This window comes from Colias philodice, chromosome 13 (assembly GCF_061535455.1).
Source record: "Colias philodice isolate Cphi_HAF_F1 chromosome 13, ilColPhil1 Martin Lab GWU primary, whole genome shotgun sequence".
Lineage (NCBI taxonomy): Eukaryota > Metazoa > Arthropoda > Insecta > Lepidoptera > Pieridae > Colias > Colias philodice.
Genome location: NC_143098.1, coordinates 1,556,984 through 1,569,432, shown reverse-complemented (window position 1 = coordinate 1,569,432; position 12,449 = coordinate 1,556,984). Strand labels below are relative to the sequence as shown.

Here is a 12,449-nt window from a genome sequence, read left to right as displayed (position 1 = left end):
CCCTTAATAAGGATTGCTCACTGGAGCAATATTTTTATTGTTGTAATTAATATTAGCTGTAGGAAAACATAAGGAATGCTATATTGAATTGTGAATAATTTTGAGATTGTAAATCGGATGTGACTAAATAAATACCTATAATATGAATAACTAAAAAAGGTTTTTTCCGGTGTATAATGTGAAAATTAAGTTGAAAATGTTAGTTTTATTCTAATAGAACATAACTGAGACTATAAAAAGATTAAATTTCTTATTGGCGTATAAAATTCATGCAGTATTCTTGATAGCAATTTATGAAATTTAATTCAAACTGAAGAGTTTATGGTGACAACCATAAACTCTTCAGTTTGAATAAATAGTAACACCCATAGAAATAAAAACAAACAATAAAGGAAGAAAAGTCAACATTAACTCCATTATTTACGCACTAGAAAATACGAATAACATAAACTCAATTTCAAGGTATAATAAGCCCAAAATATTCGCGCCACGAATTGACACCTCCCAGTAATTCGCGCCAAAGTTTTTCGGAGAAACAATCAAAAAGTTTTAATGGTTCCTGTATAAAAGTGCGGTTAATCTTTGAAAGAATTTGGCTATCCGTGTAATCTGTAAATGCCTGCTTTGTGCATGGTAAAACTAATCTCGATAAAAGTTTGGAAGCAATTTTGATAGAAAGTTGGAGAAATTTGGCTGGCTTATGGGTAGTGGATTTTTTGGAGCAAAGAACGTTATTGGTGAAAGTTGACGAATATTTTGGTGGATTGTCATCTCAAAGGCATTGAAAAATTGAATTGTTGCCCACATTACAAATTTAATAACAATACTAACATTTTTATTGAAATATAGCTAAAGAATTGGACATCAGTTTAAAAAAATTATATGTATAATCACGAGATGGGGACATGGGACTTCATTTTATTCATAGATTGTATTAATGGTTTTAGTTTTTTTTTTCCGACGGATTCTTTAACAAAAAGACAATTCGGTTTTGTTATTATCTGCATTCTACTAGATATAAGATAGTGTTTATGTCCAAGTCTAGGGTCTATAATTTCGTTAAAGGGTCCTTACTAAAATCCTTCAAGTGTTATGTTTATCGCGTGTCGGGCCCGTTTATGGACCGTAAAGGTTTTATTCCCAAAAACAGGATGTTCTACATTCACTTTTATGGCGAATATTGCTGCGATTATGATTGTGCAGGGATTTTACTGAATTTAAATAACTGGATAAGTTTTGCGAAATTTTGCCATAAAATATTGTTTGAATAAAATTTAAATAGGTACATTTTTCGTGTTTATTTGACGTATAAATAGAAGGGGATAAAACTTGTCTACGTTAACGTATGCTTGAATCGAGTAGTTAATAAATTGCCTAAAAAATTATTGTAGTGGTAAGACTAATGATAATATAATAGATTTGTTGAAGAACAGTATAAAACACTGTGTTGACTGAAGAACCAAACGTTCACAGCATGGAAGCGAACTGGGTAAAGCATTTCATTCGGTCATATTCTAGATTAAAACAGGCGTATTTTACATGTACCACAACAGGACACTCGTACCAGGCACAACTTCAAATCGTGCACGTACTCGTCGCCGACGTTCTGCGACCACTGCGGCTCGCTGCTCTACGGGCTCCTCCACCAGGGCCTCAAGTGTCAAGGTACTCCGGGCTACGGAGCTTCGCTTTAACGCTTCTCTTCATTCGCAGCTCGCTGGTGCCGTCCACGCTATCTTTATCTTACTCTCTAGCCAAGTTTAGAAGTGAAACTTCTTTGGGTTGATAGTAAAATTTCAAGGTCGCATCATGGCAATACCGTCATGTCACGGGGTAAGACAGATTTTGGTATCTTTGTATCTTGCCAAAGAAATTTCACTTCTGACACGTGTGCTCCGCACACACGCTCTTTTCTTTCATCTATCAGCTTGTTTTCATTGTTCTTATTTTCCAAAGGCCGCGTACGCCCCCCACAAATGGAACAATTGGACATTTATAGCCCCCACGTTTTGCGACCACTGTGGCTCGATGCTACACGGTCTAGCGCACCAGGGATATAAGTGTGGAGGTACATGACGGTGTTAGAGACGCATACTGGTTCAATGGCGGAGACTTGAACACTGATCGATGTGTAGATGCCCGACACGGCCGCAAAATGTTGACTGCACTGACTTGTTGACTTGACAATAAACAACCCCGTTGTATACCTTTAGATTTTGATATCCGTTTGCACGAAAATCGAGGAAAACAAAGGTGTCTCTACCGTTTCGATATTAAATTGAACTGTCAGAGGCCTTGAAGATCCCACTGTTCCTTTGGATAAATTAATTACTTTTGTCTTATCGCTTCATATTTCTTGCTTCATTCAATTTTAATTTATTTCATTTAGTTATTTTCCACGATTGTCTTTCGCTCCCGCCTGCGTAATTGATTGTGTTTAATGTTTCTTGATTAACGAACTCCCTTTGTTACGCTTGCATCTGCTATTTGACAAGTGTAATCTTATTAAAGTATCAGACGTTATAGATTTACATGAAACCATTGAATTCTGATACGATAGAATTAATTGATTATCATTTTAACTGTTCATATTGAAAAATTAACTCATGACAATTTTTGAGAAGATTTTTATACTTGTCAAATAGCAATTGCACGATAGCATAATCTTGCACGCTTTAACTTTAGGTATAAGCTATAATATAATAATATATATATTAATATTCGCACCGAATATTTCACTAATCCTGTCCAAGTATTTACTAATGGACAACATTGTAATGGATCGTGATAATTTATGCGCCGACAGCCGCGTGCAAAGTGCTAGTTCGAATGCATGTGCATGATAGCATTTTACGTGATCTAGATATATTTTACGGGGAATTACAGGGGCTTTAAGCCTTTAGGGTGAAAGGCTTTAATCGATTTTTTATCGTGATTTATTAAATATTAAAAGTATATGTTTCAGATGATCAGTTTAAAAAAAGTAATATGTATAATGCGTAATTTAAATTCTTTAATTTCTTTAGTTGAATACTAGTGTTAAAACAAACACAAAAAACACTAATTATCAATTATGATATATAATATCATGATCCATCATAACAATACGCTTAAAAGTGTCTTCATAAGATTATGCTTTACTTTTTATCATATAGTTCCACTGTCGTATTGGATTAAAATGATTATCCTTTAACATTGGACATTATCAATGTTTTCTTTATTTCTAATAAAATACTATATTTGATACAAACTTAATTAAAACTTGTTCGATTACACGCCAAGTTAACAAATTACTTCAGATTTTTCATTAGATCGCTAATGGTATAAGAACTATTTAATCCAAGGAACGAAAGCTTTTTCACTATAATTACACTTTAGCACTTTCACATAGAAACGCATCATTAGCAAATGCACTGCACTAAAAGCTAGTTTTTTTTGTATAACGTAAATCACATCGAATGACCCAGATATTTTCTATTTTAATATTACACATGAAGGTTTTGAAAAGGTATTGTTTCGTCGAAAAAAATTGATTAATAGAAATACGAAACTAATATTGGAATGTTATATTTTTTCATTACTTGATTCACACTCAAAATCTTTTATATGTTTCTTCGTTAGGATTTTTTCCACGATTTTAACGCGTGGACTTATATTATTTATAATGCCATTATAGTACATATTATATCGATTACTTTATGGTAGAAATTCATTAGGATTTAAGAGAATATTGTCATCAGCAGAAGTGAAGGCATATTCAATTAACAGGCAAAATTATTTCCGTATGCCAGTTAAAATTCCATTTTGCAACATACTTTTATTTTATTGTACGACTTCCATGCCACTAAAAGCTTCAAGTTCACTTTCAAGCTTCGTTACAGCACCCTTCTGAATTCCAACAATATACCACACAAATTATCTTAATACTAAACAACAATAAAACAACAGCATGCGACATGAACGTGCACAAGCGGTGCGAGGAGTCGGTGCCGAACCTCTGCGGCTGCGACCACACGGAGCGGCGCGGGCGCATACAGCTCACCGTGTCGTGTGTCGGCAACAAGCTCACTGTAGTCGGTGAGTTACGTAGATTAGAATGATATGTAATAAAAAATATATACAAAGAAAAAATATAGAGTTAACACACGCCTAGTTTAGGTAATCTGAATAGTAAGAATGTACTTACCAGTTTTTTGCTTGCAAATTCGATATAATATTTTTATATCCCCACATTTCATTGAGGTGGTTTGAGTAATCAGAATCAACCAAAATGATTTAGAGAGTATGGATCAATTGCAAATATTATATAAGTATCACATAATAAAGACTAGGTACTTTTTTGTTTTACCATAAATAAAAAGTTAAATATCTAAAATAAAAAGTTTAAATATCTGTACCGTACCGTACCGTATTTATTGGAGGTAGCTTTTTCTTATGAAAATTTCTTGATTCTCTCGTTGCCTATTTTATCCTTAAGATTTTGCAAAGTACAATATCAACATACTATTATATCATAAACTAATAACATTCGGGCACGCTTCCCAATATACGCAACCTTAATCACACCATTCTTGACATTGAAGACGGTACACTTAACCCGTCACGCGTCCACAGTGAAGCAGGGCCGCAACCTGATACCGATGGACCCGAACGGCCTGTCCGACCCCTACGTGAAGCTCAAACTGATCCCGGACTCGGACAATGTCAAGAAAAAAACCAAGACGATCCGCAGCACGCTGAATCCGGAGTGGAATGAGACGCTCACCTTCGATCTCAAGCCTGAGGACAAGGACAGGCGGTTGCTGCTTGAGGTAACAAGAAATTGTATTGAACACGTTAATTGGTAGAAGAAGCAATCAAATAAGAATATCCATACTAATATTTTAAAGCTGAAGATTTTATTTATTTATTTCACCTTGTATGGAGAGGTCTTTTTCCCTAAAAAATATCGTTCGCTAGCCTTGATTCATAAAATCAGTACACCGAGTTTTTTTATACTTGGTTATTATTTCACTACAAACATCATGTAAATATAAATATCTAATTTATTTGAACATATTATGTAACTTTTTTTTAATCATTTTAAAATTCATGTTTAAAATTTCCTCCTCAATAATATTTGATTTTTCTAATCTGCCTTCGTCTCACAGCATAGCCATATGCGTTACAGATTTGGGATTGGGATCGTACCTCCCGCAACGACTTCATGGGCTCACTTTCCTTCGGGATATCCGAGCTGATGAAGGCTCCCGCGGACGGCTGGTTCAAGCTCCTCACCCAAGAGGAAGGTGACTACTACAATGTCCCTGTGCCAGAGGAAGGCGCAGACTTGGCTCAGTTGAAGAACCAAATGAAGGCAACCAACGTTCAGGCCCGTAGACCACCACCGCCTGATCGAGAGGTGCCCCATAATATGGCAGCCGCTGATGTCATCCGAGCGACTGATTTCAACTTTATTATGGTACTGGGCAAAGGATCGTTTGGAAAGGTGTGTTGTAACATTTGCTGTTCATTATTCTTTGTGAAAATTCATTCAAATTTCTCATTCATATTGTTGTGAAATTACAACGTAGGTAATCGATACGATCAATTTTTTTATGAATAAACGTGAAATTTTTGACCACTTATCAAATTCCGATATGATAGGGTTTTAGGAAAATGTTACACATAGAAGAAAAATAAAATGTTACACTTATGTGTGAAACATAATAAATCTGAATCCATATCTAATATCGACATCTTTTACACGGCTTACAAAGTACCTTTATATTTTTAACCGACTTCAAAAAAGGAGGAGGTTCTCAATTCAACCGTATAATATATATTTTTTTATAAATATTCCAGGTGATGCTAGCGGAACGTCGTGGTACAGACGAGTTATACGCCATCAAGATCCTAAAGAAGGACATCATCATACAGGACGATGATGTGGAATGCACGATGGTGGAGAAGCGTGTTCTGGCGCTCAGCAGCAAGCCGCCGTTCTTGGTGCAACTGCATTCTTGCTTCCAGACTATGGTGAGTCAAAAAGAAGTAGAATATTCTCTATGGGAATTTGTTTGAATTGTTTTGAATTGATTATTTTGTTTACAAATAGAAAAAACTAGACTTCGGATCATCTGCGACTTTCAGTGTAACATGAATCATATAGGCCAGTAGAAATCGACACTAAAAAACCCTAAATTCGCAAAGCACGATGTAGATTTGAATTTTTGGTATGTTGTTTGGATCAGTTAGGGTGATGTAAATCCCAATTTGCAACTTCGAAAAAGTTGTGCTCGCTGCGCACCACGTGATAAACTGCGAAAATTTTGGACTTTTTTCACTTTTTGCTCTAAAAGTCATAAACTATACGTTTCCGACAAGTATGATTCAGTACATAAATTAAGGTTATTAAATTTGCAACAATTTAAGCCTAACCGCAGCTCTCTGAACCTTATAACGACTAAACTGTGGCCATTCGAAGATGGTTCATTTTTCCCGAAATATTGAAATTTTTAGTTTTGCTCCCGTTTGAAGCAAAATATTGGCAAAAACCGCTCGTTCTATGAGAAGTTCGTATAATAAAGTTGTAGTGCATTTAATTTTCTTTCATAAGAGCATAGAACAAAGTCTGTGAGATAAATAGTTCACTCACAATATCTGAAAAACAAAAAGAAGGTAGAAATAGATTTTTAAAGAATTGAAACTGAGGGCATATAAAATCATAAAAAGGATAATACTTTTTCATTTGCAGGATTTGTAATTAACAAAATTACAAAGATAATTAAATTTGCAACAATTTAAGCCTAACCGCAGCTCTCTAAACCTTATAACAACTGACTTATAACAAACCTTATAACAGCTGTGGCCTTTCAAAGATAGTCAGTTTTTCCCGAAATTTTCTGATTTTTAGTTTTGCTCCCGTTTGAACCAAAATATTGGCAAAACCGCTCGTTCTATGAGAAGATCATAAAATAAAGTTGTAGAAAATTTAATTTTGTTAATTACCTATCCTGCAAATGAAAAAGTATTATCCTTTTTATGATTTTATATGCCCTCAGTTTCAATTCTTTAAAAATCTATTTCTACCTTCTTTTTGTTTTTCAGATATTGTGAGTGAACTATTTGTCTCACAGACTTTGTTCTACGTTCTAATGAAAGAAAATTAAATGCACTACAACTTTATTATACGACTTTCTCATAGAACGAGCGGTTTTTGCCAATATTTTGGTTCAAACGGGAGCAAAACTAAAAATTTGAAATTTTCGGGAAAAACTGACTATCTTTGAAAGGCCACAGCTTAGTTGTTATAAGGTTTAGACAGCTGCGGTTTGGCTTAAATTGTTGCAAATTTAATTAGCTTTGTAATTTTGTTAATTACTTATACTGCAAATGAAAAAGTATTAGGGTGCACTCACACACATCAGTCACCGTCACGGCACGTCACCGGACAGGATTAAAAAAAAATATGTATCAATAGTTCTAGTATGACTCTGTTCCCACACGACAGTCGCCGGCACGAAATCTATCAGTGACGTCCCCGGTCAGGCACGTCAAATAATCTTTCCATACATGTATCATACTTTTATCCCCACTCACCCGGTGCCGTCACGTCTCAGTTCAGTCAGCGTCGTGCTACCGTCAATTGCTACATGTTCTCTAGCGTGACACACGTCTAATCACTCACTAACCTGATGTATGTGTTCAATGATTCAGTCAAACCAGCGACGTGACTGACGGACAACATGACGGTGACTGGTGTTTGTGGATACGTACACAAACCGTCACCGATCAGTCATCGGTGACTTGACGGTGACTGATGTGTGTGAGTGCACCCTTAGGGTGCACTCACACACATCAGTCACCGTCACGGCACGTCACCGGACAGGATTAAAAAAAAATATGTATCAATAGTTCTAGTATGACTCTGTTCCCACACGACAGTCGCCGGCACGAAATCTATCAGTGACGTCACCGGTCAGGCACGTCAAATAATCTTTCCATACATGTATCATACTTTTATCCCCACTCACCCGGTGCCGTCACGTCTCAGTTCAGTCAGCGTCGTGCTACCGTCAATTGCTACATGTTCTCTAGCGTGACACACGTCTAATCACTGACTAACCTGATGTATGTGTTCAATGATTCAGTCAAACCGGCGACGTGACTGACGGACAACATGACGGTGACTGGTGTTTGTGGATACGTACACAAACCGTCACCGATCAGTCATCGGTGACTTGACGGTGACTGATGTGTGTGAGTGCACCCTTATCCTTTTTATGATTTTATATGCCCTCAGTTTCAATTCCTTAAAAATCTATTTCTACCTTCTTTTTGTTTTTCAGATATTGTGAGTGAACTATTTGTCTCACAGACTTTGTTCTATGCTCTAATGAAAGAAAATTAAATGCACTACAACTTTATTATACGACCTTCTCATAGAACGAGCGGTTTTTGCCAATATTTTGCTTCAAACGGGAGCAAAACTAAAAATTTCAATATTTCGGGAAAAATGAACCATCTTCGAATGGCCACAGTTTAGTCGCTATAAGATTTAGAGAGCTTTAATTAGGCTTAAATTGTTGCAAATTTAATAACCTTAATTTATGTACTGAATGATACTTGTCGGAAACGCATAGTTTATGACTTTTAGAGCAAAAAGTGAAAAAAGTCCAAAATTTTCGCAGTTTATTATTTGCGTATAATCTTTTTTCCTACTTTCCCAAATTTTGTAATTTTGTTAATTACCTATCCTGCAAATGAAAAAGTATTATTCTTTTTATGATTTTATATGCTCTCAGTTTCAATTCTTTAAAAATCTATTTCTACCTTCTTTTTGTTTTTCAGATATTGTGTGTGAAATATTTGTCTCACAGACTTTGTTCTATGCTCTTATGAAAGAAAATTAAATGCACTACAACTTTATTATACGAACTTCTCATAGAACGAGCGGTTTTTGCCAATATTTTGCTTCAAACGGGAGCAAAACTAAAAATTTCGATATTTCGGGAAAAATGAACCATCTTCGAATGGCCACAGTTTAGTCGTTATAAGGTTTAGAGAGCTGCAGTTAGGCTTAAATTGTTGCAAATTTAATAACCTTAATTTATGTACTGAATCATACTTGTCGGAAACGCATAGTTTATGACTTTTAGAGCAAAAAGTGAAAAAAGTCCAAAATTTTCGCAGTTTATCACGTGGTGCGCAGCGAGCACAACTTTTTCGAAGTTGCAAATTGGGATTTACATCACCCTAACTGATCCAAACAACATACCAAAAATTCAAATCTACATCGTGCTTTGCGAATTTAATGTTAATTTCCACTGGCCTAATAATCGCTGCGATCATTTCAAGACAATAGAAATAATTTAACCTATTATTTTTGTCTTAAGTATCTATAGGGTTAGAGTGATCCCTTAACTTTGATCAATATCACAAATATTAAATTAATTTCATAGGATCGTCTGTACTTCGTGATGGAGTACGTGAACGGCGGAGATCTCATGTTCCAGATCCAGCAGTGCGGCAAATTCAAGGAACCGGTGGCTGTGTAAGTTTATTTGTCCCATTATGATCAATTTTTGAAGTGAAAACTTCTTTAGCGGCGTTAAGCACTTTTTCTGTAATGGGTATAAAATCTTAAACTCGCGTCAGGACACGTGACCTGATCGAAAAAGCGTAAGACGGATGGATATCAAACATGCTCAACGTTAATAATCAACTTTTCACTTCTGCCGGCACTCCCGGAGTGCAACCCGTCTTTTTTTTTCAACGTCCTTTTTATACGATTACATTTGCAATAACTAATATATTTTCACTCAAATTCTTACCTGTCACTACATCGGTAACAAATTGTTTGAACGAATTTTAGTTACGCCGTTTTATTAATGAAGCAAGTCTGTTCAAAAAATTATTTAGAGTATACACCGGCATCTCATGTTTTGTATTTTCATTAAAACCCTTAATACTCATTTTTAAAATAAAAAATAATAATACAGCAGTATTCCTGTAGTGATATTTTTATGACCACCAATTTCATAACCTTTGTCTCGATGGCATAACCAATTCACAAGTTTCTATAAATACATATTATAATCATTAAAATCTCAACTTTTCAGCTTCTACGCGGCTGAGATCGCAATAGGCCTTTTCTTCCTGCACTCCCGCGGCATTATCTACCGAGATCTAAAGCTTGACAATGTTCTCCTCGACCAAGATGGCCACATCAAGATCGCTGACTTCGGCATGTGCAAAGAGGGCATCACTGGTGATAAAACCACCAAGACCTTCTGTGGTACACCAGATTATATCGCCCCGGAGATTATTTTATACCAGCCGTATGGGAAATCTGTGGATTGGTGGGCCTATGGGGTGCTCTTGTATGAGATGCTGGTGGGACAGCCTCCCTTCGATGGGGAGGATGAAGAGGAACTGTTCGCTGCTATTACGGACAATAGCGTGTCGTATCCGAAGACGCTGAGCAAGGTTTGTGGTTTTGTTTTGTCTTGGTAAAGAAATGGAAATAAGTTTTTAGAAGTAGTAGAGTTTAAACTTTGCACAAGTTAGTACATAAGAACATAAGAAAGGTTACCCGAATTGTTGTGGTAACCTTTCTTATGCTCTATAGCTAGATTAAGGTACTCCAGAAAGCTTTTTTGTTTGATGTAAATACAGATTTTTTGTGAGCATTCGACAAAGTAAATCATTTTCTTTTAATAAAAAAACAATTTTATCGAACCGACATTTAATTATGTATTGGTAATATTTTACACTGCATAAGGTCTTATATTCTTAATCGCAATCAAACTTTTCAAAATTATCTTTACTTTTGGAATTTCCTTTAGGTGTACCTCAAGGATCTTACTTAGGACCACCCTTCTTTCGATATTATATTAACGATAGTATATTTTTATTTAAGATTCTCGTCATCTTCTTTATGTAGATTCATAGCCTAATGATAATGACGGTGACGATAGTATTCCGTCGTTTCTCTATCATTTAAAACTCCATCGTTATTGTATAAAAATTTCGATTAGAGACCGTTATTATCGTCTTGCAGGAAGCACAGAGCGCGTGCAAGTATCATTGAAAACTACTGGCCTTTGAAAGCACTGGCCGGTGAAAGCACTGGCCTTTTGGTCATTGTTTTCACCATATGCTGAGTCCATAACCTTTTCATAGTAAACTGTTATTTTTCTTGTGTATTTTTAACGTGATTGTTTGATTATTACAGGAAGCGAAAGACGCGTGCAAGTCGTTCCTAACGAAAGTACCGCTAAAGCGTCTCGGTTGCGGGTCGCGCGGCGAGGAGGACGTGCGCACGCACCCGTTCTTCCGCCGGATCGACTGGGCGCGGGTCGAGCAGAGGGATGTGCAGCCGCCCTTCAAGCCTAAGATCGTGAGTGACGGACACACAGACACGCTCACACATACACACACAAACATTGAAGCGCTCTCCACTTACCTTTATTTGTTATTTTTAAAAATTTTCTTAAATTACTTAAATTCGAAATTAATGGGAGAAACCACTGGCTCTTGAGACACAGTATTTAATTAATTGTATGCCTATGGATTCATATATGTATAAGCTGTACCTATTTTTTTTAATGTCAATAAAGTTATTTATTTATTATGCGCATTCTTATACATAGATAAGAACACAAACATGCATACACAGAGAGATGTGTAACGTACACAGACAAAAACACAGACGTAGACATTAACATAATATATACAAATATACAAATAACGTATACACGTGAAATCACACCAATATCCATATCGTATGCAGATAATCACGCACACACGCGCACAGACGTGCATAAACACACAAAAGGCTTTTACAAACACACACAAATACGCATAATGATAACGATTTGCCCAATAACAAATATGAAACGTGCATATTCAGGCGTGGACACACACACTCATTTCTTATTACAAGCAACTACCTACAGAATTATTTTTAAGCTATTGCATAGCTTCTATCGCGGGCCTTGAGCGCGGTGACCGAATCCAGAAATTCCGTAACGAAAAAACCTCACGCTCCCCACGATGACGGGCGCGAAGGTGTGGCTTGAAGGCATAGCATGCAATAGCTTTACTGCAGCAGTCCCCGAGTGCCACACGTCTTTTTTATATTTGTAACGTTGTTATGTTTATTATTTATTTCCCAATTTGCAGAAACACCGCAAGGACGTGTCGAACTTCGACAAGCAGTTCACGGGCGAAAAGACGGAGTTAACGCCGACCGACAAGCTGTTCATGATGAACCTCGACCAGACAGAGTTCATGGGCTTCAGCTTCCTTAACCCGGAGTACGTGCAGCACGTGTGAACTGGTGAGGAAATGAATAATAAATAATAAAGAGCGTGTGTGCCGAGCACACGTGTCAGAAGTAAAACTTCTTTGGTAAGATTCAAAGATACCAAAATCGTCGCCTTACTCCATGACGCACGGTATCG

General features: G+C 36.4%; 1 protein-coding gene across 1 annotated transcript in view; it reads left to right on the top strand.

Moving 5' to 3' along the window:
• Pkc53E (Protein C kinase 53E) overlaps positions 1–12,449 on the top strand; it is a 162,915-nt gene that overhangs the window by 148,640 nt on the left and 1,826 nt on the right. The window contains exons 4-12 of the mRNA XM_089702146.1: positions 1,554–1,665; positions 3,949–4,077; positions 4,615–4,811; positions 5,171–5,488; positions 5,845–6,018; positions 9,444–9,535; positions 10,104–10,470; positions 11,219–11,383; positions 12,169–12,325. Of these exons, the coding sequence (XP_089558272.1) occupies positions 1,554–1,665; positions 3,949–4,077; positions 4,615–4,811; positions 5,171–5,488; positions 5,845–6,018; positions 9,444–9,535; positions 10,104–10,470; positions 11,219–11,383; positions 12,169–12,321 (1,707 nt within the window). The 3' untranslated portion in view covers positions 12,322–12,325. The remainder of the gene's footprint in view (positions 1–1,553; positions 1,666–3,948; positions 4,078–4,614; positions 4,812–5,170; positions 5,489–5,844; positions 6,019–9,443; positions 9,536–10,103; positions 10,471–11,218; positions 11,384–12,168; positions 12,326–12,449) is intronic.